The 22,735-nt window shown below is 35.8% G+C and overlaps 2 protein-coding genes across 3 annotated transcripts; one reads left to right on the top strand and one right to left on the bottom strand.

Moving 5' to 3' along the window:
* The first annotated feature begins 261 nt into the window (after positions 1–261).
* On the top strand, positions 262–4,006 carry LOC145103197 (Galactose oxidase/kelch repeat superfamily protein). Of its 2 annotated transcripts, none has more exons than XM_079040762.1 (12): positions 262–660; positions 1,078–1,227; positions 1,322–1,489; positions 1,578–1,730; positions 1,800–1,952; positions 2,052–2,216; positions 2,291–2,482; positions 2,562–2,742; positions 2,809–2,968; positions 3,092–3,194; positions 3,276–3,405; positions 3,665–4,006. In XM_079040762.1, the coding sequence occupies exons 1-11, from the start codon at positions 504–506 to the stop codon at positions 3,338–3,340; spliced, it is 1,647 nt and encodes a 548-aa protein (XP_078896888.1). In that variant the 5' UTR covers positions 262–503; the 3' UTR covers positions 3,341–3,405; positions 3,665–4,006. The 2 variants fall into 2 exon arrangements, with proteins under 2 accessions (XP_078896888.1, XP_078896887.1); XM_079040761.1 differs by having other exon boundaries at positions 263–660; positions 3,276–3,400.
* A 3,596-nt stretch (positions 4,007–7,602) lies between these two features.
* Positions 7,603–8,744, bottom strand: LOC145103196 (protein SPIRAL1-like 2). The gene is made up of 3 exons (XM_079040760.1): positions 8,588–8,744; positions 7,932–8,212; positions 7,603–7,844 (listed from the first exon to the last, which is right to left on the bottom strand). The coding sequence occupies exons 2-3, from the start codon at positions 8,205–8,207 to the stop codon at positions 7,758–7,760; spliced, it is 363 nt and encodes a 120-aa protein (XP_078896886.1). The 5' UTR covers positions 8,208–8,212; positions 8,588–8,744; the 3' UTR covers positions 7,603–7,757.
* Positions 8,745–22,735: the final 13,991 nt, after the last annotated feature.

The following is a 22,735-nucleotide window of genomic DNA, read 5'->3' as shown; positions in this document are numbered from 1 at the left end:
ATCAAATTTTAGATGCAATGGATTCCCATTTCTTCAAATATGAAGTTTTAGGTTTCTTTGGTGAAGATTCAACAATTCTAGCATATTACATTATTAACATTGTATATAATTGTGGATTAGGTGATTGCCTTCAAGGGTGTACTCCTAGGTTTTCTAGTAAAGAGTATCACAACATAAACGAAATGTCTAACTTATTATATATATAGATACAAAAAATACTACGTATTTCAAAATGGAGAACATAATTCTTTCTGTTTATAACTTAATAACACGCACAAAGGAATTCACTTCGATTTATTTTCAAATCAAAAGGAAGAAGACACTTGTATGTAACTCCCCTGCATGAAAACGATCTCACATATCCCAACAAATACCACAGCCTTAAACCCAAATCACAACATCTTCAAAATCAATAATCCCAATTCAATCTTGAATACCCTTTGCAGTTAGCCCTAATTCACTCAAACTTTAGCACATTTTTGCTGCGATTGGTTACAAAGAAGATGATGAGGTGGGAGAAATTGGAGATACAAAGAGGAGGGCCAGGGAAGAGATGGGGCCACACGTGCAACGCGGTTCGTGGTGGTCAGCTGCTCTACATCGTCGGTGGTTACGGCGAAGACAACGCTCAGACTAACAAAGTTCACGTCTATGACACCAGTAGGTTTTCTTTTCGACACTTCTGTTCTTGATATTATCGATTTAAGTGAAATTTACGGGTTATGAATGTTTTTCTGGTATCCATATCTGTTAGAAATGAAACGTCCTTACTTTAGGGTTTTGGTGCCCTGTTCGTGGTGAAGAGCGGGTGTATTTCAGATTATATAGAGAACCTCATAAGCGCAATATTCTTGTACGAATTTAAGATACTGACGATTTATTATTGCGATTTAAGTTATCAATCGAGTGAATCTGCTGCTTTAAAACGACAAAGAACTTTTGTTTCTCGAAGTGAAAATGAATTTACTTTTAGTAAATTGCCAAAGGGAACTGTTTACTGAAACTGTGGTTAATTGATTATTGACATGGTTCGATTCTTCTTCTTCTTCTTCTTCTTCTTCTTCTTTCTATGTTAAGCTACAAGGACTTGGAGTGAACCTGAAATGCAAGGCACGCTACCTGTTCCCAGAGATAGCCACAGCTGCACCACTGTAGGTGATAAGCTGTTTGTATTTGGTGGCACAGATGGGAACATTCCTCTTAAGGATTTACACATTTTGGACACCTGTGAGTTGTCTATGCTTTCTTTTTCCTACATTTACATGAATCAAAATCTCAAATATAGTTTGATGATATGATATTAAATATCAAATATCATCAGCCACAAACACATGGATGGCACCATATGTAAAAGGGGAAGGCCCAGAAGCACGAGAAGGCCACAGTGCTGCACTCATTGGCAAAAGACTCTTCATTTTTGGTGGATGTGGGAAGTCTTTTGACACTCCTGTTGAAGAATATTTTGATGATTTATACATACTGAACACAGGTGAGTAGATGACTAGTGTTTCTGTTTCCATTTCAATTCAATGTTGTAATCTAAATTGTAAAATGACAATTCTATCCCTTGTCTTCAGAGACAATGCTATGGAAGCGAGTGGCAACCACTGGAATTCCACCAGCCAAACGTAATAGCCATACTTGTGTCTCATGGAAAAACAAAATCATTGTGATTGGTGGAGAAGATACACAGAACTATTACATGTCTGATGTCCATATGCTTGATGCAGGTTTCAATTTTGACTTTTTTCTACCAATTTCTTAATGTCATGACCTAATTTCTCCATTCTTGTTCATAGATACACTTACTTGGACAAAATTAGTGACCAATGGTGAGCTTTTGCCACCTAGAGCTGGGCATACAACGATTGCATTAGGCAAGAATTTGTTTGTGTTTGGAGGTTTTACTGATGCTGAAGATCTGTATAATGACTTATACATGTTTGATCTTGGTATGTAAATTGTAAATTGTAAATTGTAATGTAATACAAGTATAAAGTTTTTATTTTTTAATGATATGTTATTTCTTGATGTTGATATTATTTATGCAGAAACTTTTACATGGACTAAAGTTATGACAATAGGAGAAGGACCTTCTGCAAGATTTTCAATGGCTGGAAGCTCTTTGCATCCACAACATGGAGGTGTTCTTATATTCATAGGTGGATGCAATAAGAAACTTGAAGCACTTGATGACATGTTCTACTTATTCACAGGTTTAATTTTAATCAATCCTTGAAGTGAATTTCACAATGAATCAATCACCTTACATTATTGATTTTGATTTTAGGGATTGTAACTGAAAATGAAAGAGATGAAAGAAAACTGGAGAAGTTATCTTTAAGAAAACAGTTGAGATTGAAAAGTCAAGAACAACAAGGTTTGACTTTGACTCCAGTTTGTGATACTGATACTCCACCAATGCTTACCCTGGAGACTGATAAACCAATGGCAATGCCAAGTCATATCCAATTTCCACCAAGTATGAGTTTTTTTTTTTTTTTTTCATTTTGACTTTTTCTAGATTATCTGTTGACCTTTTGACTTTTTTTGATTTGTAGATAGACAGAATGTGTATGTGAATGAGTATCATAATCCAAATGGGAAGAGAACATTTCAAGCAAAAGTAACAAAAAACATTACAAATTGTTATACAATTGAGACAGTTATAGATGGGAAGCCTCTGCGTGGAGTTTTATTCTCAAACAACATCAAGAAAACAGCTGCTGATGATTTAAGAAGGTTGAAAATCTCTTTAATAAACCTATAAAAATGACTTAATAATCAAATTTGATTTTTTTTTTTTAGGAAAAGAGTTGCAGTTGAGAGTGGAAAAAAGGGATTTGAGCATGTGATGATGGATACCACAAAGAGTCCTGAACCTGAACAACATCATACACCAGGTGCAACTTCTGCTGCTTCTGATATGAAGACACCAGCAGCTTCTAATGCTTCTCCACCTCATGAGGTTATTTTTGTAATTCTGATAATCAAATTCTTTATTTTGTATGTTTAATGTAATAAATTAATTACTCAAAGTGTATGTATGAGATAAGAGATATGATCTTGTTTTGTGCAAACTAATATACAGGTTTCAGGAGGGGTAAAATCGTCTTTAGAAGTTAACAAATTGAATCCATCAACAGCAGCTGAAGACACTGCCAATTCAATTCCAAATCCTAACCATGGTCATGGTACTTTACAATTTTATAATTTTATAATTTTATAATTTTATAATTTTATAATTTTATAATGATGGTTGAATTTTTTTGAAGATGGTGAATCTGAAGCTTTGACTGGTGAAGAACATGGTGTGTTGGCTCCAACACAAGAAGTATGAAGTATGAAAGATTCTTCATTTCTTCACATCCACAAATTCATCAAGTCTTGTTTATATAAGGTAAGGTTAGTTTAGACTTTTCACAACAATTACTATTGCTAGTTTTTAGATAATAGTATTAATTTTTTATGTAACTTGCAGTCAAAAGCTATAAAAATGTTTCCAAAGCTTATCATTTTTGAGTTGAATGGTGTTGATTTTTTTTATTTTTAAGGTCTACATATTTTTTGGAAAAAATATATAATACCAAAGGTTATCATTTTTTGTAACCATATTACGCATTTAATAAGCAATGGGTTTAATGAAAAATCTTCTGATTTGTAGGTGATTGCTGGAGTTCAATTGGTAAAGAGTGATTGATGTTATCAGTAAATAAACAAACACGAAAGTCGAGTCACTAATTCTATTCCATCATTGTTACAAATGGAGTAAAGCTAGCATCATAACATCAACAAAACAATGTAGTAGGAAGGGCAGTTTAGTCTTTTACTCTCTTGTCACAACATCGCCTATTAGTATTAAGCCTTAATTCTTTTATTTAGCTGTCGTACCTTTTACCAAAAATGTTATGAACATGAGTCGATTTTTTTTCCTTCTTCTCAATGTAACTTACGGGTTATAAAATTGGATTCCAATGAAACATGGTGAGTCTATGCCATTTTGCGACTTCCTTATGGATATTGATTTTGATTTATGTAAAATTTTCAGTGTCTTGAGTTTTTTTGTGTTAATTTGTAAAATGCATGTGTGCTTATTTTACTAAACTAATTACATAAGTATATCACTTATATAAACTCCATTTGGAGCATATGACAAGGCTAAAATAATTACATAAGTAGGAGTACACAAACACATAAACCGTTAATGAGTTAAATATATATATATATCATGAATCGAGACAAATTTTGTTTGAGCAATTTCTGGAAAAAGATTTGCCCTTTTTATATCTACATCAAAGTCAAGCATCTCTAGCGTTTATATTGTTGATTTCCTTTAGAATGGGCACATGGATATGATGCACCATCATGTGAGTCCAAAGTATTGTAAATGAGTGTACGAGCTTTGAAGATTCATTCACACCAAAAGATCATCATTAAAATGTGAAAAATGGATTACCCCATATGGTTGATTTGTAGGTTAATTCAAAGTGATTCGAGAATCGTTGGAATATTTGGTGAATTAAGAGTTCATTAAAGAATATGCCCAAGTTCCAAGACATAGAAAAATAACATTGAATATTTCATTTTCAACTATAAAATGATAACACGTAAGATCATTTGTTATATTCATTAGTTATTATAATGGTGGGTGTTACATTATCACTGTATTCCTTACTATTAACCATAAGATATCTACCACTAAACACATCAATTCATCTTATTTTTTAATTACATTTAATTAAAAAAAGCATAAAAATATAATTTTTTAATACTAGTTTTTCATTAAACTAAAATACCATATTTCATCTCATTTTTTAATTAAATTTAATTCATAAATACATAAAAAAAAATATATAATTTTTTTAATATTAGTTTTTCATTAAACTAAAATACCACATTACATTAAAATACCACATTAAACTAACCATGAGATACTTACCACTAAACACATCATTACATCTCATTTTTTAATTAAATTTAATTCAAATATAAATTAAAAAAAATGTATAATTTTTTTTAATACTAGTTTTTCATTTTCAACTCTGAAGACTAAGGCCTCGTTTGTTTTTCTACAAAACTACTTTTTGAGCACTTTTTCCTTCTGGCGGGTAGACGTTTCGCAAGTGCACGTCTTCTTCCGCAAACTTGGAAAAAGACAAAAGACATTTAACCACTTCCAAAACAAACAACACCTAATGATAACATGTAAGACCATTTATTATATTTACCACTAATCATTATAGTGGTGGGTGTCACATAATCACTACATTCTTTACTACTAACAATGTGATACCTACCACTAAATACATCATTTCATCTTATTTTTTAATTAAATTTAATTCAAAAATACATAAAAAAACATATTTTTTTAATGCTAGTTTTTCATTAAACTAAAATACCACATTACATTAAAAAAATTACATTACCTAAAATAAAAAATAAAAATAACAATAAAAATAAAACACCTAAAAATACCAAACATAACTAAAAAACTACTCTATTCTTATATCGGGCTCGAACGGACTTTTTCATCGCGAAAAAATCTTCAAATTTTCGCCGTCAAGATCGTCCGCTTTCATCTTTAAAATTTCCATATCGGTTTGCGTCTCTTGGAATGATATTTGCGCTTCTATCATTTTTTGCTTCACCCGACTTAACATCTCCACCTGGGTTTCTTGAATGTGGACATATCGATCAAATTTCCCTCCAAAATGATAAATAACACTAGAAATAAAAGAATGGTATAAGAAATATAGATGTATAGTGTGGTTTTTATAAGTAAAATTTGTTTGTTTTTTAAAATTAGTAGTTCAACGGCTACATGCCTAGTCAAATATGAAGCAAAATCCTATTGGTTGTTTCATCTTGTCCTCCCCACCACGATACACCAAGACAACGATAAACCACGAACGGCCGGGCTAGTGTGCACGGCTGTTGTCTGTAGGCAATTAGACCACGAAGTGATTCGTCCATGGTATACCAGATGATCTAAGATCCAAATTTCTGCACTTCGATTTTTTATTTTACTCGTTATACCGTATAATTGAAGTTATTAGATATGTGCTTGGGATTCATGTTCTTTCAGTTTGACATAAATCAAGAAACAACCATACCACACATATTTATTAGTTCAACTCAACCATTATCAAACTATGTGACCATAGTGAGGAGAATACACCAACCACCATGATCTCCAAGAAATTCCTTGGTGTGGAATGGAATGGTAAAGAGTAAACCACACGCTTTGGACAGCTCACGCTAAGCCATCCTACGGCCCATCATATGAGGGTAAATTTACAATTTTAATCCTCCTTTTTAATTCTTCCTTATAAATGAAAATAATTTTACCACATGTCACTCTCTCATTAACTTGGACACATATCATTTTTTGGTATTTTTGAATAAATATTTTTTCCATGTGTCATTTTCTCATTGTTTATCTTTTTTTAATTAACACATCATATTTAAACCTCAATTATTAATTGCCTTATTTGAAAATAATAATTAAATTACAATATTACAACTCATATTATTAAATATGTTTCATTTTAAATTCAAATTTTAAATTTTAATTTTTAAATTTAAATAAATTTTTATTTAAACCTTTATATTTAATTTTTTTTGTTTTATCCAATCCGTATAACATACAGGTCTCACAACTAGTTGATAATAAACTTAAACTACTTATTTGGATATTTACTTTAAGGACATGAAATTTTCCGTTAATTGTTAAAATGTTATAAGTAGTTTTGGAACATTTTTTTAAGATTATTTGACATTTTGATTTATGTTACATACATTTTGTTAAAAACAATCTTATAACAATTTCATGCTTTTCCAAAATCAGTTTTAACCAACATATTTACTATTGCTAAAACCATTTTAACCAGTTTATCGATAAAAAAAATATACAACTAGATTTAAGACATTTTAGAAGGATTATGGACCTCAAGAAGCGTGATGGAATTGTTTCTCATGTTACCATATTAGAAGCAATCCAACTGTTTTAGCCCAAAGTTTTCATGACACTAAAATCACAGTGATATTCATGAACTTATTTAGTGTGATCATTGACCAACTTAAATGATGTAAACTCATGTATAAATAAAAATGTTTAGAAAATTGGTTTTCCCTAATACAATGCTACACATAGAGTTCATTTGCCAATATTACAAACCATTTGTCCCTTTGGATTCATGAGTGCATTCGAAGTCAAGTTTGAGTTTCTTGATATGTCAAAATTTTCACTCACATACACAAGCCTTGTAATATTAATGAACATTCAAATATGAAGAGACGACTTTCAACCTTTAGATGATATAAACATTCATGCTCCAATCTCTAAGCACAAGCTTTCCAAATTAATTCATCCCTCAACATTATATTTAAAAAAAAAAGGCCTCAGATTAGCATGTTGCCACATTCTTCCTCGAATCAAGGACTCCATGGTAATCTCCATGGATGCGCAATTTTTGTCCTTGACACTCATGGCAAACATGTGTCCTCATAGGCAAAAAAATAATCAATCAAACAGAACTAAATAAACTAAACAAACATAAATTTCAAAATGCAAATGAAACCAAAGAACAAGAGAGAAGAAGATTGGAATGATGGAGAAATATATTACAAATCTGAAGTCAACAAGTACCAAGAAATGGAAAGCAGGATTTGGTTTAACCATAACTAAGGTCTACATTGACATCAAACCACACTTCTTACCTCTTATCTTCTAAGAATCAATGGTGGTAATTGGTATGTCATTTGCCATTGCTACCATCACCAAACAGGTATCCCAAAGAAGATCCACCACCTGGTGCTGCATGAACCTTGGTTGAAGGTCGATCCTAACATTTCAAAAACATAAAAAAGATGAACAAGAATTGTGAAAAAAGAATATGGAATGACGAATGAGTGATTGAATCATATAATACCGTAAGAAAGTTTCCAGTGTTCTGTCCTTCAGCTCGGAAATAGTTGTTTTTCTGGCTACCCTGAATCCCTGCCGGAATCTGTTTTGTGATATCTGGCTGAGGCACGGTGGCTGTAGGCTTCGGAGGTGGCTCATTGGTGGCGGCGGCAACATGAACATGGTTCACCGGAGCTGCATCCACCGGTTCTGTCCTGGCTGTGGTGGGCTTTGGCTCTCCGCTTCCGAACAGGTAGTCGAGTGAACTCTGTCCTCCGCCACTACTGACACCACGGCCCATGATCTCTGACAACAAGAACAGAAAATCATCAGGACAATACTCAATTCCGAGATATCAAACAATAAATTCGATATTTCTTCTTTAAAAAGAAGAACGATTTACAGATTCAGTCGCCGATACATTTACAGCATCAAATGACGAATTCCCTAATTAAATCAGCACCATACATCTTAAAAAAAACGAATAAATCAACAATTAATGGCGAACATTTGCTCTAACACACACGGAAGTACAGATCCGCCATGAATTTGAAGCTAGTGATCGAATTGAGTACCAACAGTCGTATGAAAACCGGATTTCGCTACAATTCTGAGAAAACGCAATCGCAAAAAGCAAAAATCCAACAGGAACAGTGAAGTGTATAGATAGAAACCACTCACCGGTGTGCGTTACGGATCAGATCTGGATCGAAGCGAAAAATAGTGGAGAACAACTGTTGTCGGTGTTATATATTGCGACCTTCCGCCGCTCAAATCTATCCAGCTTCAATTTAGACCGGACCCTGATTCGTTACTTTATTCGTGTTTATTGGGTATGAATTCTTCAAAAACAAATGATTTTACAACTTTTGATGTAAACTGTACAATCGTTTAAGGCGTTGGCGCTTTGAGATTGGGGAATACTGCCTTGAAAAATGAAAAAGCTTTTGGCATATTACACTTTGCTCCTTGGACTTTGTGTCTCTTACACATTCAACTCTCAGATCTCATAGAGTATGATTATTTTTTGACAATTCTTACTACAATTTTTTTTTTCATGTTTAGAAAAACAATTTTAATATATTACAGTGTTAATATTATTATAGCTCAGCCAACTATTATTTTTTGTTTTAAAGTGTTATTTATTTTTAATATTTTAATGACATAAATTCAAGTTTTATCTTCTTATCGGGTAACTAATATATTTTAATAGTTTTCCCTGTCATATTGGAAAGAAATTAGAAGCATCAAACGTTTCAAAGTTGATGTGTATCTCTCGTGTCATGGTGACTCGACCGACCATCGTGCCGAGCGTTTGCTTATGGTACCTAGTATAAATGATGCAATAAAAGGGTTAGCTTACCAAAACTTTCAACCAATTTTAGAATAAAAACACTATTCCATAATCTTAGAACTACTCATCTAATGGGGCCTTCATTATTTTTGAAGTATTTAAACGGTGTACTCAATAGGGATGCTCATGGATGATCCTTTTATTCCATTATGTGTATGTGAGGCGATAATCGTCTAGATGCAGCCTGAAGTGTACAAACCGAAGGAAGAAATGGGTCCAAACTACATAATTATAAGATGCGAGAATATGGGTTTGCAAGTTGAACTTCGTGATGACCAGCAGAAGGAGAAAGCGATGAAATGGTGTTTCTCAGTTGGTTTGTTTACTATTTTCACTGTCCTCATGGCCATGAATATGTGAAAATAGTAGGGTCTGTTTGGGGGGGGGGGGGGGGGGGGGGGAGGAGGGGGGATGGTTGTTATCAAGCAACTTTTTTGTATTAATTTGGTAGCATGAACACTTTTGTTCATTATGAAGGTATATAAAACCCGATAATGATGTTGACAAAGATCTGCATTAAAGGAGACATTTTTGTACACTTTTTTGTAGAAAACTTTCCCACCTTAACTAATGAAAAACTATGTTTATTATGGTTACATGTTGGGTTGTTGTATGTGATGTTTTGGTGATCTTGATTTGTTGTTTTTGATGTTGATGATAAAGAAAATTTCTCTTACTTATGTCTTGAACATCAATAAAATGTGATATTCAAGTCATATTCTCATGCAAGTGCAAATCATACATATAACATTATAACTCCATCATAATATAGCAACATTATGAAATGTTGCTGACTGAATTTGAGATTGTATAAAGTTTATATAAGTGTATGAAATAGAGAATATAACCTGTGAAAATGACAGTATAAAATATGTGATTGTGAAGCCTTTGTATAACGGGTAAAGTACACTTTTGCAAACATATTTAATTGTATGCGCACATAGACCAAGGGTAGAATGGTCTTTATGTTTGACAATCCACTGACATGTACTACTCACCATATATTTTATATTGGTAAATGTATTCCAATTGTTTTTATAATGTCCATGTTATGCACAAATCCAAAAAGAACATAAATAAATCCATAAACCACATTTATTATAACATAAATCAAAACAAAACATGAAAAAGTTCAAACTTAGAATGTATAAAACCATAACATACAAGAAAGACAAGATTAGCACTCATTTTTAAAGAAAACATTCATAAATCCATACATAACACAACTGATTAAAATCCTAATATAAATCCATTGGTTTTGCAACACTTCCTCCTTCCCCATTCTTACCCTCAACTGTCTTAGATAGTTTCTTGTTCATAATCCTTCTCGATCATTTCCTAATTCTAATTCCAGACATGTCACCTCTCTCATTCCTCCCTTTAACTCTCACTTGCTATTCATTCTATTGTGTATTGATCTTATTGTCCTCTTCCTTATCATCTTTCATATCGTCTTCTTTTATAGTTTCTTCTTCATATTAAAAGGTTTAATTCATTATTATTATTAATAAATCTCAGAATTATCTTTTCACGTTACATCAATGTAAATAATAGCAAAATACGAAAGTTGGGTCTTGTTTCGAAAACCATATCATAACATATAGTAGATAAACTAGATGTCATGCCCCTCCGAGAATATTCAAATATCCCAAACATGCCAGTTCCTTGCCCTTTGAACCCGAAGGAACTGCAACTAAAAACATAAAGTAGCAACTGTAAGCTTAATGAGTAATCACAACACTCACCTATTAAACAGATCATATGTAATACATAAAATATCACATAAACTTTAAGTAATAAGTCACATATTACTTACATGCTATTATATATGATTATACACATTTGGATTCTATCATTCTGATCATTAGTCACAACTAGATTCCCTCCCTTGAGAGTCTTTTCTCTAGTTGCCCTACATATACCACCTTCCTTAAAGAGGCTTCGCGTGGTCGACCATCCGTACATGGCCACCCAGACTAATGTGAGGCTTTTCTCCAGTTGTCCAATCCATAACCACTTCCCTCACTTAAGAGTCTTTTCGTGGTTTCACATAACATAATCACATAGTCCATATAATAAGTAAGTTCATGAGAACTCACTGAAGCTGGAAAACACAACATAAAATCACTGAAGCGGCTAAGAGAGATTACACAGCTCCTTGAACACCTACAATTATATAACTAATCATTATTTAGCCTAAATTTCAAGCATTACTTAATAATACACTATAATATACTTCTTATTCACTTTTATTATTGTTATAACAATTAGATCGCCCTTAATTATGTGTTTCACTTACTAGGTTAAGCATATGTCCTCTAAACCAGCAAAATAGTCTAGCCTTTAAATAAATCAAAATACTTATAATTAACCAACTCGTTAAATAATAATATTTATGTGTCGTTATCTAATATTACCCAATAGTTATCGAACTACTATAGCCTTAATCCATACAACATAATTAGTCCATAAACTCATCTTATAATTAATTAAACCAAAATATATTTTCACAAATATTTTCCATCTTATTAATCATGTATTAAGATTTAATTACTCCATAGTACGTTTAACCCAATATATATTTTATCCATATATAATAAGCCTACCATCTTGAAGTCCAATTGTTAAAAAAAACACATCATCCCATAGACAATGATTTAATCCATACAATTAGCCCAACAATCTAAAGCCCAAAACTAACAAGTGATAGGATCCATTAGGTCAAAAGGATACCTCCATGCATCGCACACTAGACAGGTACGTCAACATCCAACTCCAAAGGCCGACAATGCTCATCCTCCGATGCAACTCCCGTCTCTAGCCGACACCAAGCTTTTGGTGGTCTGACGACGTATGATCACATAAGCGTCCTTCTTCATCTTCTACATAGAATCAAGGAATAACCACAAAGATGTCCGCCGACGGAGAGCTCCGACCAACCCGCTGACAACAAGCTATGTTTCTAGTTACTACGGTCACATTACCTATTAATTTCTTGTCCAACTTAGCTTGTTGTATATCTCTATCAGATACATCAAAATGGCAACACAACATTCATTAACCCTTTAATACTGAATCCCATCTACACTTCTTTCGTTCTCTCCCTTCTTCACTCTCCAGTTTCAAGTGAAGCACAAACACACTTACATCAAATGTAGCATGAGCATCCAAGGAAGCTAGATGAAGATCACACACACACACACACACACACACACACACACACACACACATATATATATATATATATATATATATATATATATATATATAGAAGTAGGTTCAATGGAAAATAAACAATTAGGGCAACATATGCTGGAACCAATGATCAAGTGACACGTGTCCATTTCTTTTTTCATAAACAATGTATTATGGAAGTTATTTATGTAGTTATTCCAAAGTGATGTGTTGTCACACTTTCATTGGTTCCAACATGTGTTGCCCTAATTGTTTATTTTCCATATAACCCTTCCCTATATATATATATATATATATATATATATATATATATATATATATATATATATATATATATATATATATGTGAAAATGATTAAATGAGAACACCAAAAAGGTTGAGAACGCGAGAGCACTTCTGGACAAATCATTTTATAATGGTATATTTGTAATTATGTATTTAATTATTTAATTTAAATTAAATCAACTTTTTCAAATCTTAATTTCCTAAAATTTAGCGATAATAATTATAGTTACCTAAAATGTGGGATTACCGATAATAATTAATGTGGGATTACCGATATTTTTTTAATTAATGGATGATAAAAAATATTTTTTATTAATTTTTCTGTCAAATAAAAAAAGTCAATCTTTTTTTAATCTATCATTCATCTAAATATTTATAATCGTATAGGAATAAAACTCATTTTTAATTATAAAAATATATGGTTGTAATCTAAATAAATAAAACACAATTTAGTAATAAAACTCATTTGTAATTATACAAATATATGGTTGTAATCTAAATAAATAAAACACAATTTAGTGATAAAAATTTTCATTTAAATGAATAGAAATTATACTACCGATCATACATGAATATACTAATAAATAAAAAATTCAACACATTAATTATTCATTATTAAACATTGTTATATTCATAAATAAATTTTCCAAATATTGAGGTTATATATTTATATAGTTATATTCATAAATGAATATGTCAAGACTAGTTTCATATATTTATATATAATTATACTCAATAATAATTAAACCACTTCAAAAGGAAAAATTGCAAAATTCATCCACATGTCAAACATTTTATTGAATCGGTGGCAACCCTATTCTTCTATTTCAATCAAATGGCTCGTGAGCTTATATAACGAGTAGTAGTGCCACCTTAAAAAATACATCATTCTTTTTTCTTTGATCAATATCTATAAAATGACAATAACCTGTAATACAATAAAAATATAAAAAAAACATAAAAATGAATGATTATTATAAAAAGCATGTGGTGTTATAATCATAAATGATTAGAACAGGTATTCTAATCATTTATGTTGCCAATAGTTACAATCGAGTATTCTAATCATGTATGCTGCAAATAGTTATAATCACAAATGATTATTATCGGTGGATTCTAATCATATATAAAACCATATTTATAATCATAAGTGATTAAACAAACACAGTCGAACATTCTTTTTAGATTAAACTATTATCTCCGGTAAAACCACCTAACAACGAATCAGTTAAACTTTAGCCAATTTTAAATTTAAATCATCAAATGTAATTAATAATGAAACAAAAAATGGTCCAAAACCTACAAAACTGGGTCAAAATCAGAAAGAAAAAAAAAACAGAACACAAATACCTTGATTTATGTATGATGCAATTACTTTCTTCTATTTTTATCCATGGAAGCCAATATAATTGAGCACAACAAGTTTCCTCTTTGACTCTCCTCTCTCTCTGCTTAATCTTTGTTGTAGGTAATGATAATCAAAAGAACCAAAAAAATATATTTTGGGTATTTGTTTTGATTAAATCCATGTAGTTGATAAAAACTTCAAAATTTCACTTTATTTTGCCATTTTTTGATTTATAAGCATCTTTGCTTCCCTTTTTACATAATGATGATATTAATACTCTTTTATATTGAAACTAATCTACATTTAAAAATTATATCTTCCATAAAAATGATAATCAAAATAATATCAGAAAAACGAAACACAAACAAGAAGAAAAATAGTAATATGTATAAGAATGATAACCATATGTAACATCCCAAAAATTTCAAGAAATTTAAACTTTTCAAAACGACACTTTACTAATAAAAGTGTTTACAAAATTAGTATTTCCAAAACATTATTTAAAATCAGAGTCTCCCAAGATCCATTCAGCCGTAAAACCAAGGATGTGTACGGTCACGCCTTCGCCTTGCCACGGTCCTCTGAAGTATTTGAAACAATAAACTGAACTGTAAGCACACAACTTAGTGAGTTCCCCCAAAATACCGCCACACAACAGATAACAACAACAATAACAACATACTATGAGTCCAATCAACCATCGGGTTAGAATACCTCATGCCCTCAACCATCGGGTTAGAATGCCAACATATTATGTGTTTAATTAATCATCGGGTTGGAATACCCTGGCCCTCAACCATCGGGTTGGAATGTCAACATACTATGGGTCGAATCAACCATTGGGTTGGAAATACCCCATGCCCTCAACCATCGGGTTGGAATGCCAACATACTATAAGTCCAATCAACCATTGGGTTGGAATACCCTAGGACCTCAACCATTGGATTAGAATGCCCCGACCTATTGGCTTACGCACAAAGCAGTGAAGCCTCAGCCACCGACCAAACATGTGCACATATAACAAATAATCATATAACAATCTACAGCCAGTCAAATAGATCTAATAGATCACTAAAGTATACCATCATCCTATATACCAGGACACTGATCTAAAAGATCACTAAAGTACAATAACATGCATAATCGAATATCAATCCAATGGGCCAACATTGGTGCCTTCGACCCGCAAGTATGGTGAGGAAAACTCACCTCGCACTGCCGAATCTCATAGATAATCCCTGGCTGCTGGCTGACGGATCCCGGAGCTATCAATATCAAATAACATTCAATTAATAATTGGATTCCCGTCCAAACCATCAGACCAATACTAGGGTAAACGACCAATTTACCCCTTACCTAGTTTGGGCTAAGACTTAAGCCCAAACCAAATAATCTAAAAAGGACCAAATACAAAAATTAGCCACCTAAGGCCCAATTCATAGCCCAATAATCCAAATTGGGCCCAATCCCATTGTAGGCCTTCTCAAAATAGTTATTAGGCCAAAACTGATGTCCCAACAGAGCCCAAGCCAACTAAGCCCAAAAGATGGCCCAAACCGAAGCCCAACATCAAAGTCCAATCCTGCTGAGTATGCAGGGCGTTCTCAGCTATATGCTAAGCGTACACGCTATTTAGCTTGTACGCTGTGCGTACAGACTTGTACGCCCAACATACTCATCCATCAAGCCAAACTCTTCATTAAGCTCTTAATGATTAAGTCTAGAAGTCCAAACCACAAATTTGAGTCCTAATATGTAACGCCCGGGTTTCAGGGCTAAGCATTTTTGTCAATGTAATAGTCTAGGTCAACTCTTGTAACTCTTTTGAAGTAATAAAGATGAAATATTTGAGTATTATGTGAATTATGTGTATTTATGTGCTTATAATTTAATTATAAATGTATAATTAATAAATAATAAAAATAAGCGTCAAAATTAAAGTGTGAGATAAGCCCGATATCTCTACATAAAGTTGTAGACTATGTCTCAAGGTTTCCGTACATATAAAGAACGCCGAAATCCGAGTTATAACGAAGAAGTTATGGCCCGTCGAAGTTTTACAGCAAAACCGGCACGGCACCGGGAAGCGTAAATAGTGAATTTACGATAGAGTGAGATTTAGCCTTAGCAATCTAAACGAAAGTCGTAGAATATGTTAAACTAAGAACGTCGATAAAAAGAACGCCCAAATCTGACTTCGTATGAAGAAGTTATGATTTTTCGAAGTTTCGGAATAGCAGTGTACAACCCGAAACTCGAATTTTAGTTCGAGTGGTTTTTGGCTTACGCGACCTAAATGAGAGTTGAAGATCTCATTAATAGGAACTCAACGGCAAAAAGATGGACGAAAACGGAGTTCGCATGAAGGAGTTACGAATTCTTCGCGGTCATTTAACAGTCTAAAGGCCTCCTACTGTTAAATTTGAGATCGGTCGAGAATTAGCCGACGGAGTCTAAATGAAAGTTGTAGATCTTGATTTTACCTACGTGTGGATATAAAGAACGTCGAAAACGGAGCTCGTATGCGAGAGTTATGATTTTTCTAAGTTCGAAGGCTGACACGCGATAGGGGGTGACGTGGCACCACCAGAATTGGACACGTGGCACCACCAGAAGGCCACCACATGGACCAACTCGGCGAGTAGGTCCCCCCTACTCGGCGAGTAGACCAGTCAGCACCCCTATAAATAGAGGTGCCGGGCATTCACTTCTCTTCACACCTCTCCAACTTTCTTTCTCTCTCTACACTCTCTCTCTAGCCTATCCTAACCCCCCTAAAGCCTAGGTAAACCCCCTAGCACCCGAAGGAAGCCCCGAGGCTCCCGGAGTTCCAAGAAAAGAGCCTTTCGGCTCGGGAACGCTGCTCCAGCGAAGCCCGGTTTTCGAGAAAACCCGCTGTAAGTGAGCTATACCTACCCTAACTATAGTTTAGCTTATGTTTTAATATAGTAACGTTATTAGGAACTTATAATAAGTACTTGGGCTATTATTATGAGTATTATTAACACTTAATAATACTCGGACTAATTAATTTGTCACGGTTATCGTTAAACTAAACCCTAGTGGTACCGATACTAGGTTTTATCGAAGGAATATCGTTTTGAGAGTATCGAAGCGCTGTCCGAGTGCTGAGTCACCACCTAATCAAGTGAGTGCATAGTTACTTTCAGCTTACACATAGATATGAAGTATTTTATATAAATTACGTGCTATGTGTGCATATTATCTGAATACTTGCTATCTATGTGAGATGAACGTTGTTATACATGTTTTCAATGATTTAAACTGTATATGTATTTTATATCTACGAAAATGTTGGGGTAAAACATGGGTAGATGCAATAGGTGATGTGTGATAAAATAATGAGAGGCCTCGATGTTGATGTTGTTGTTTCTGTCATCTAGCGGAGTATGGATGACGACCACGGACTCTTCTAGACAGTCCAGTGGAACACTAGCAGGCTCGCAACCTGTAGGTGTTTGTGAACGATGTGTTCACCGGTGTACTCCATCCCCCACATGGTTGCCTTTAGGACATTTATTGCTAAGGAATCCCCTTAGCAGTAGTGTCCGTCCCGATGATGATCCTTAGGCTAGGTCCCTTATGATAGGTGTTTAGGGACGTAAAGTGAGGATAACGGGAACGGGTAATCGGGTTATTGTTGATTGATGAAATTAATAAACTTATTTATTGTGGGTTGAAAACCCTATGTGCTCACCAGGCTCCCAAGCCTGACCCACTCAGTTTTATGTATTACAGGTAGTGGCGCATGAGCATAGGTGTGATGTTTTGGACGAGGGGTTACGGATATAGGCCTGTAGATATGAAATAATGTAGTAAGGCTTATATTGTGCTGTTTATGCTTTTGATCTGTACGAACATGACATCCCAAGTCTTTTAACGAAATACATTTCTATGGAAATGCTTTTGATAAATCTTTATCATATTTTGTTTTGGGACAAATTCCGCAACACTTTCATTTAAAATGTAACTCTGATTTTTAAACAAAGCATAAACAAACCGGTCTTTTCTGGCCGTGATTTTTGGGGATGTCACAGTTGGTATCAGAGCATTAGTTTAAGCGAACTAGGAATTTTTAGGATTTCTAGACTTAAACTTAGAATGCTAAGCGATGATTGTGAGGTGTGAGCACTAGCTTATTTTAGGAATTGTGCCTAAAATGCTTTTATGTGCTAAAAGCTTTGTGCATAATATGCTGTTAATTGTTCGGATCTATGGTCTGTTGCCGACCGGATCTGGAAACCTTATGTGTTTAGGATTCTAAACGTACGACTACGATATTAGAACTAGCATGTAAACGTTTCGGAGTGATAAGGACGGTTTAAACGTCTATCCTAAATAAAGATCTAAATTCACCTTATTCGGTGTATAGATCAAGATGGTAAGGACCCGTAGCGGAAACGTGAACGCAAATGGAGGTAGGAACCAACCCCCAGTGGTTCAGCAAATACCTGTTGATGAAGAAGTTGCACCTGAGCCAGTCACCATGGCTGGAGTTCAAGCCTTGATTCAGGCTATGCTAGCTGAACAAAGGGAAGAAATGAGACGGATGCTCCGCGAGAATAGGGACGACCCTACCATACATGTTGAACCGACGGAGCCAGTTCCCGAGCCATCTGAGGAAGGGAACTATAGCCGCCAAGTGAGTCAAGTAGGGACTCAAGGTGAGCAAAAGGATGGCCCAGGAGGGAGGAACAACAAGGATGGGCGGATGTACAAAAATTTCTTGGGTGCGAAACCACCAAGTCTCTCAGGAAGCCCAAAGCCTGTTGAGATTATGGACTGGATCTCCGAGATGGAGATGGTGTTTGAGAGCTGCGACTGCAGCGAGAAGCAGAAGACTGTTTTCGCTGTAAGACAATTGAAAACTGGAGTCTTGAGCTGGTGGAAGCTATTGGCAGATACAATGCCACGGGGAGAAGCTCTGAAAATGTCATGGGATGAGTTCTTGGAACAACTGAAGGCGCAGTACTGTTCAGAGATAGACCTGATTGATCTGAACAATGAGTTCCAAAATTTGAAGAAGGGGAGAATGAGCATCGATGACTATGCTGCTGCATTTACGGAAAAGATGAAGTTGTTTCCATACCTAGTGCCAACCGAACTTTCCAAAATTGAGAAATTCGCAAACGGACTGCCGGCTGACTTTGGCCCAACAGTCAAGATGGCAACCACTCTGAAATCAGCTGTTCGAGCAGCTAAGAATGTGGAGACCCAACAAAAGGAAAGATGTCTGGAGAGGGCTGAGGTTGGTGAGAAACGGAAGTTCAATGGATCCTCGAAGTCCAACAAGAAGAGTAGATTCTCGAAGTCTGGTTCGAGGGGAGGAGGATCAGAAGCGAAATGGTGTAACAAGTGCAAGAAGAAGCACTTTGGGAAGTGTGACGGAGGGGTCACTTGTTACAAGTGCGGAAAGCCTGGACACTACGCCAATGAATGCACCCTCAACCAGAAAGCCTGTTATGGGTGCAATGAAGAGGGGCACATTTTGAAGGACTGCCCGAAGAAGAAGGAGACAGGAAGACCCAACATACCACCGAAGCCGAAGGCAAGAGCCTTCCAGATGACGCTCGAGGCTGCAAAGGAGGCAGCAGACGTCGCTTCAGGTACCTTTCTTGTAAATGGTTTGCCTGCAAATATACTATTTGATTCCGGAGCCAACTACTCCTTTGTATCGCATAAATTTGGTGGGAAATTAGCATTGCCTGTAGAAAAACTAGATAATGCCCTGATTGTAGAAGTTGCCAGTGGCAAATTCGTACCTGTTAGTAATCGTATTAGGAACATCGTCATCGACCTAAACGGAAACGAATTCAACGAAGAGCTATTACCCATAGAGTTAAACGGTTTCGACATCGTTTTGGGTATGGATTGGCTTAGCGCCAACGATGCTGAGATTCAATGCCGAAAGAAGATAGTAAAGGTAAACCCACCCGGAAAAGAATCATTTATGGTGTATGGGGACAAACGCAGAGTAAATTCTGGAATCATCTCCCTGATGAAAGCCAGGAAATGTTTGTCAAAGGGATGTGCATCATACTTGGCATTCGTAATCGATGCCAAGAAGGAGAAGAAAGAGGTGCAGAATATACCGGTTGTGTGCGATTATCCGGAAGTCTTTCCCGAAGATCTTCCCGGATTACCACCTGATAGACAAGTGGAGTTTCGTATAGACTTGTTACCAGGAACAACACCGATAGCAAAGGCACCTTACCGATTAGCACCGACGGAGATGAAGGAGCTCATGACGCAACTTCAGGAGCTGTTGGACAACGGTTTTATTCGACCTAGTTCATCACCCTGGGGAGCTCCGGTGTTATTCGTGAAGAAGAAGGACGGAAGTATGAGAATGTGTATAGACTACCGAGAGCTGAATAAGGCAACGGTGAAGAACAAGTATCCATTGCCGAGGATTGATGACCTATTCGATCAGCTGCAGGGTTCGAGCTACTTCTCAAAGATCGATCTTAGGTCAGGATATCATCAGCTGAAGGTGAGAGAGCAGGATATTGAAAAGACTGCATTCAGAACAAGATATGGACACTACGAGTTCTTGGTTATGTCATTTGGACTAACCAATGCTCCTGCAGCATTCATGGATTTGATGAATAGGGTTTGTAAACCATTCCTCGATAAATCTGTAATAGTGTTCATCGACGACATTCTCATCTACTCGAAAAGCCAAGAGGAGCATGGCAAGCATCTACGGGAAGTATTAGAAGTGTTGAAGAAGGAGAAGCTTTTTGCAAAGTTCTCCAAATGCGACTTTTGGATACGGGAAGTCCAATTCTTGGGTCATGTTGTTAACCAGGAGGGAATAATGGTTGACCCCGCAAAGATCGAGGCTGTAATGAAGTGGGAACGTCCAAAGAGTCCCACGGAGATTCGAAGCTTTCTAGGATTAGCCGGATATTATCGACGATTTATCCAAGGCTTTTCTTCGATAGCTGCTCCATTAACAGCTTTGACTCATAAAGGAGCTACATATACGTGGAGTGAGAAACACGATGAGGCATTCGAGAAACTAAAGAAGAAGTTATGTGAAGCGCCGATACTTTCTCTACCCGATGGAGTCGAAGATTTCGCGGTTTATAGTGATGCTTCTGGAGTCGGGTTGGGTTGTGTTCTGACCCAAAGAGAAAAGGTGATAGCATACGCATCTCGACAATTGAAAGAACACGAAAAGAACTACCCCACTCATGATCTGGAGTTGGCAGCGGTAGTTTTTGCCTTAAAGATATGGAGGCATTACCTCTACGGCACGAAGTGCAAGCTCTTCACTGATCATAAGAGTCTCCAGTATCTCTTTAATCAGAAGGAGTTGAACATGAGGCAACGACGCTGGCTAGAACTTCTCAAGGACTACGACTGTGAGATACTTTACCACCCAGGTAAAGCAAATATTGTTGCTGATGCTCTCAGTCGGAAAGTTAATCTTGAAAGGAAAAGGCCAAGAGCGTTAAGAATTGAAGTCGTCTCGACGATTGTCGAAAGCATCAGGAAAGCTCAAGAAGAAGCTTTAGAGAAAAATGACCGAAAGGAAGAACGTTTGGGAAGAACGTTAGTGTTCGGTACAAACAGTCGAGGACTGAAGGTATTCCAAGATCGAATTTGGGTACCTAAGACGGGAGGAATAAGAGATCTTCTGATGGAAGAAGCACACAAGACCATGTACTCGATTCATCCCGGTAGCACTAAAATGTATAGGGACCTAAAACCCTACTACTGGTGGCCGACGATGAAGCTCGATGTTGCGAAGTATGTGGCCGAGTGCGTAACATGTGCGAGGGTTAAGGCACAACATCAGAAACCGTATGGGAGTTTAGAACCCTTACCTGTACCCATGGGTAAATGGGAAGACATCACCATGGATTTTGTGACTAAACTGCCCAGGACGAAGAACGGTCACGACATGATTTGGGTAGTCATGGATCGTTTCACCAAGAGTGCACACTTCATAGCAGCCAACGAGAAGTGGTCTATGGATAAGCTTGCAAATGCTTACGTGAAGGAAATTGTAAGACTTCACGGTGTCCCTCTTACGATTGTATCAGATCGTGATAGTCGTTTCACGTCAAGGTTTTGGAGGAGTCTACAAGAGGAGTTGGGTACAAAGTTATGTTTGAGTACTGCTTACCATCCGCAAACTGATGGTCAGAGCGAAAGAACGATTCAGACACTGGAAGATATGCTGAGAGCATGTACCCTCGAATTTCAAGGAAATTGGGACGAGCACTTACCTCTGGTAGAATTCTCCTACAACAATAGTTTTCACTCGAGCATCAAGATGGCACCTTACCAAGCCTTGTATGGACAAAAGTGTCGTACGCCGTCTTGTTGGCTTGAAGCCGGAGAGAAGCAGTTTATGGGCCCCGAGATAGTCCATGAGACTGCCGAGAAGTTGAAGGTGATTAGGGAAAGAATGTTAGCAGCTCAGGATCGTCAGAAGAGCTATGCTGACAAGAAAAGACGACCGATAACCTTCGAGGTTGGGGATTCCGTTCTGCTTAAAGTCTCACCATGGAAGGGACTTATACGATTTGGGAAACGAGGAAAGTTGAGTCCAAGGTTTATTGGACCGTTCAAAGTTCTTCAGAAGATTGGGAACCAAGCTTACAAGCTGGA

This window comes from Lactuca serriola, chromosome 4 (genome assembly GCF_051521515.1).
Source record: "Lactuca serriola cultivar US96UC23 chromosome 4, Lser_US96UC23_V15, whole genome shotgun sequence".
Lineage (NCBI taxonomy): Eukaryota > Viridiplantae > Streptophyta > Magnoliopsida > Asterales > Asteraceae > Lactuca > Lactuca serriola.
Note: the sequence above shows the minus strand (reverse complement) of the source record. Positions and strands in the feature narration are given on the sequence as shown.

Bases quoted from the DNA above. Each gene is read 5' to 3' on its own strand.
- LOC145103196 (XM_079040760.1), bottom strand. From the start codon at position 8,207: ATGGGCCGTGGTGTCAGTAGTGGCGGAGGACAGAGTTCACTCGACTAC. The intron at 7,845-7,931 runs GTATTATATGAT...TTGAAATGTTAG, and splicing joins ACACTGGAAACTTTCTTACG to GATCGACCTTCAACCAAGGT.
- LOC145103197 (XM_079040762.1), top strand. From the start codon at position 504: ATGATGAGGTGGGAGAAATTGGAGATACAAAGAGGAGGGCCAGGGAAG. The intron at 1,490-1,577 runs GTGAGTAGATGA...CCTTGTCTTCAG, and splicing joins TTTATACATACTGAACACAG to AGACAATGCTATGGAAGCGA. The intron at 2,217-2,290 runs GTTTAATTTTAA...TTTTGATTTTAG, and splicing joins CATGTTCTACTTATTCACAG to GGATTGTAACTGAAAATGAA.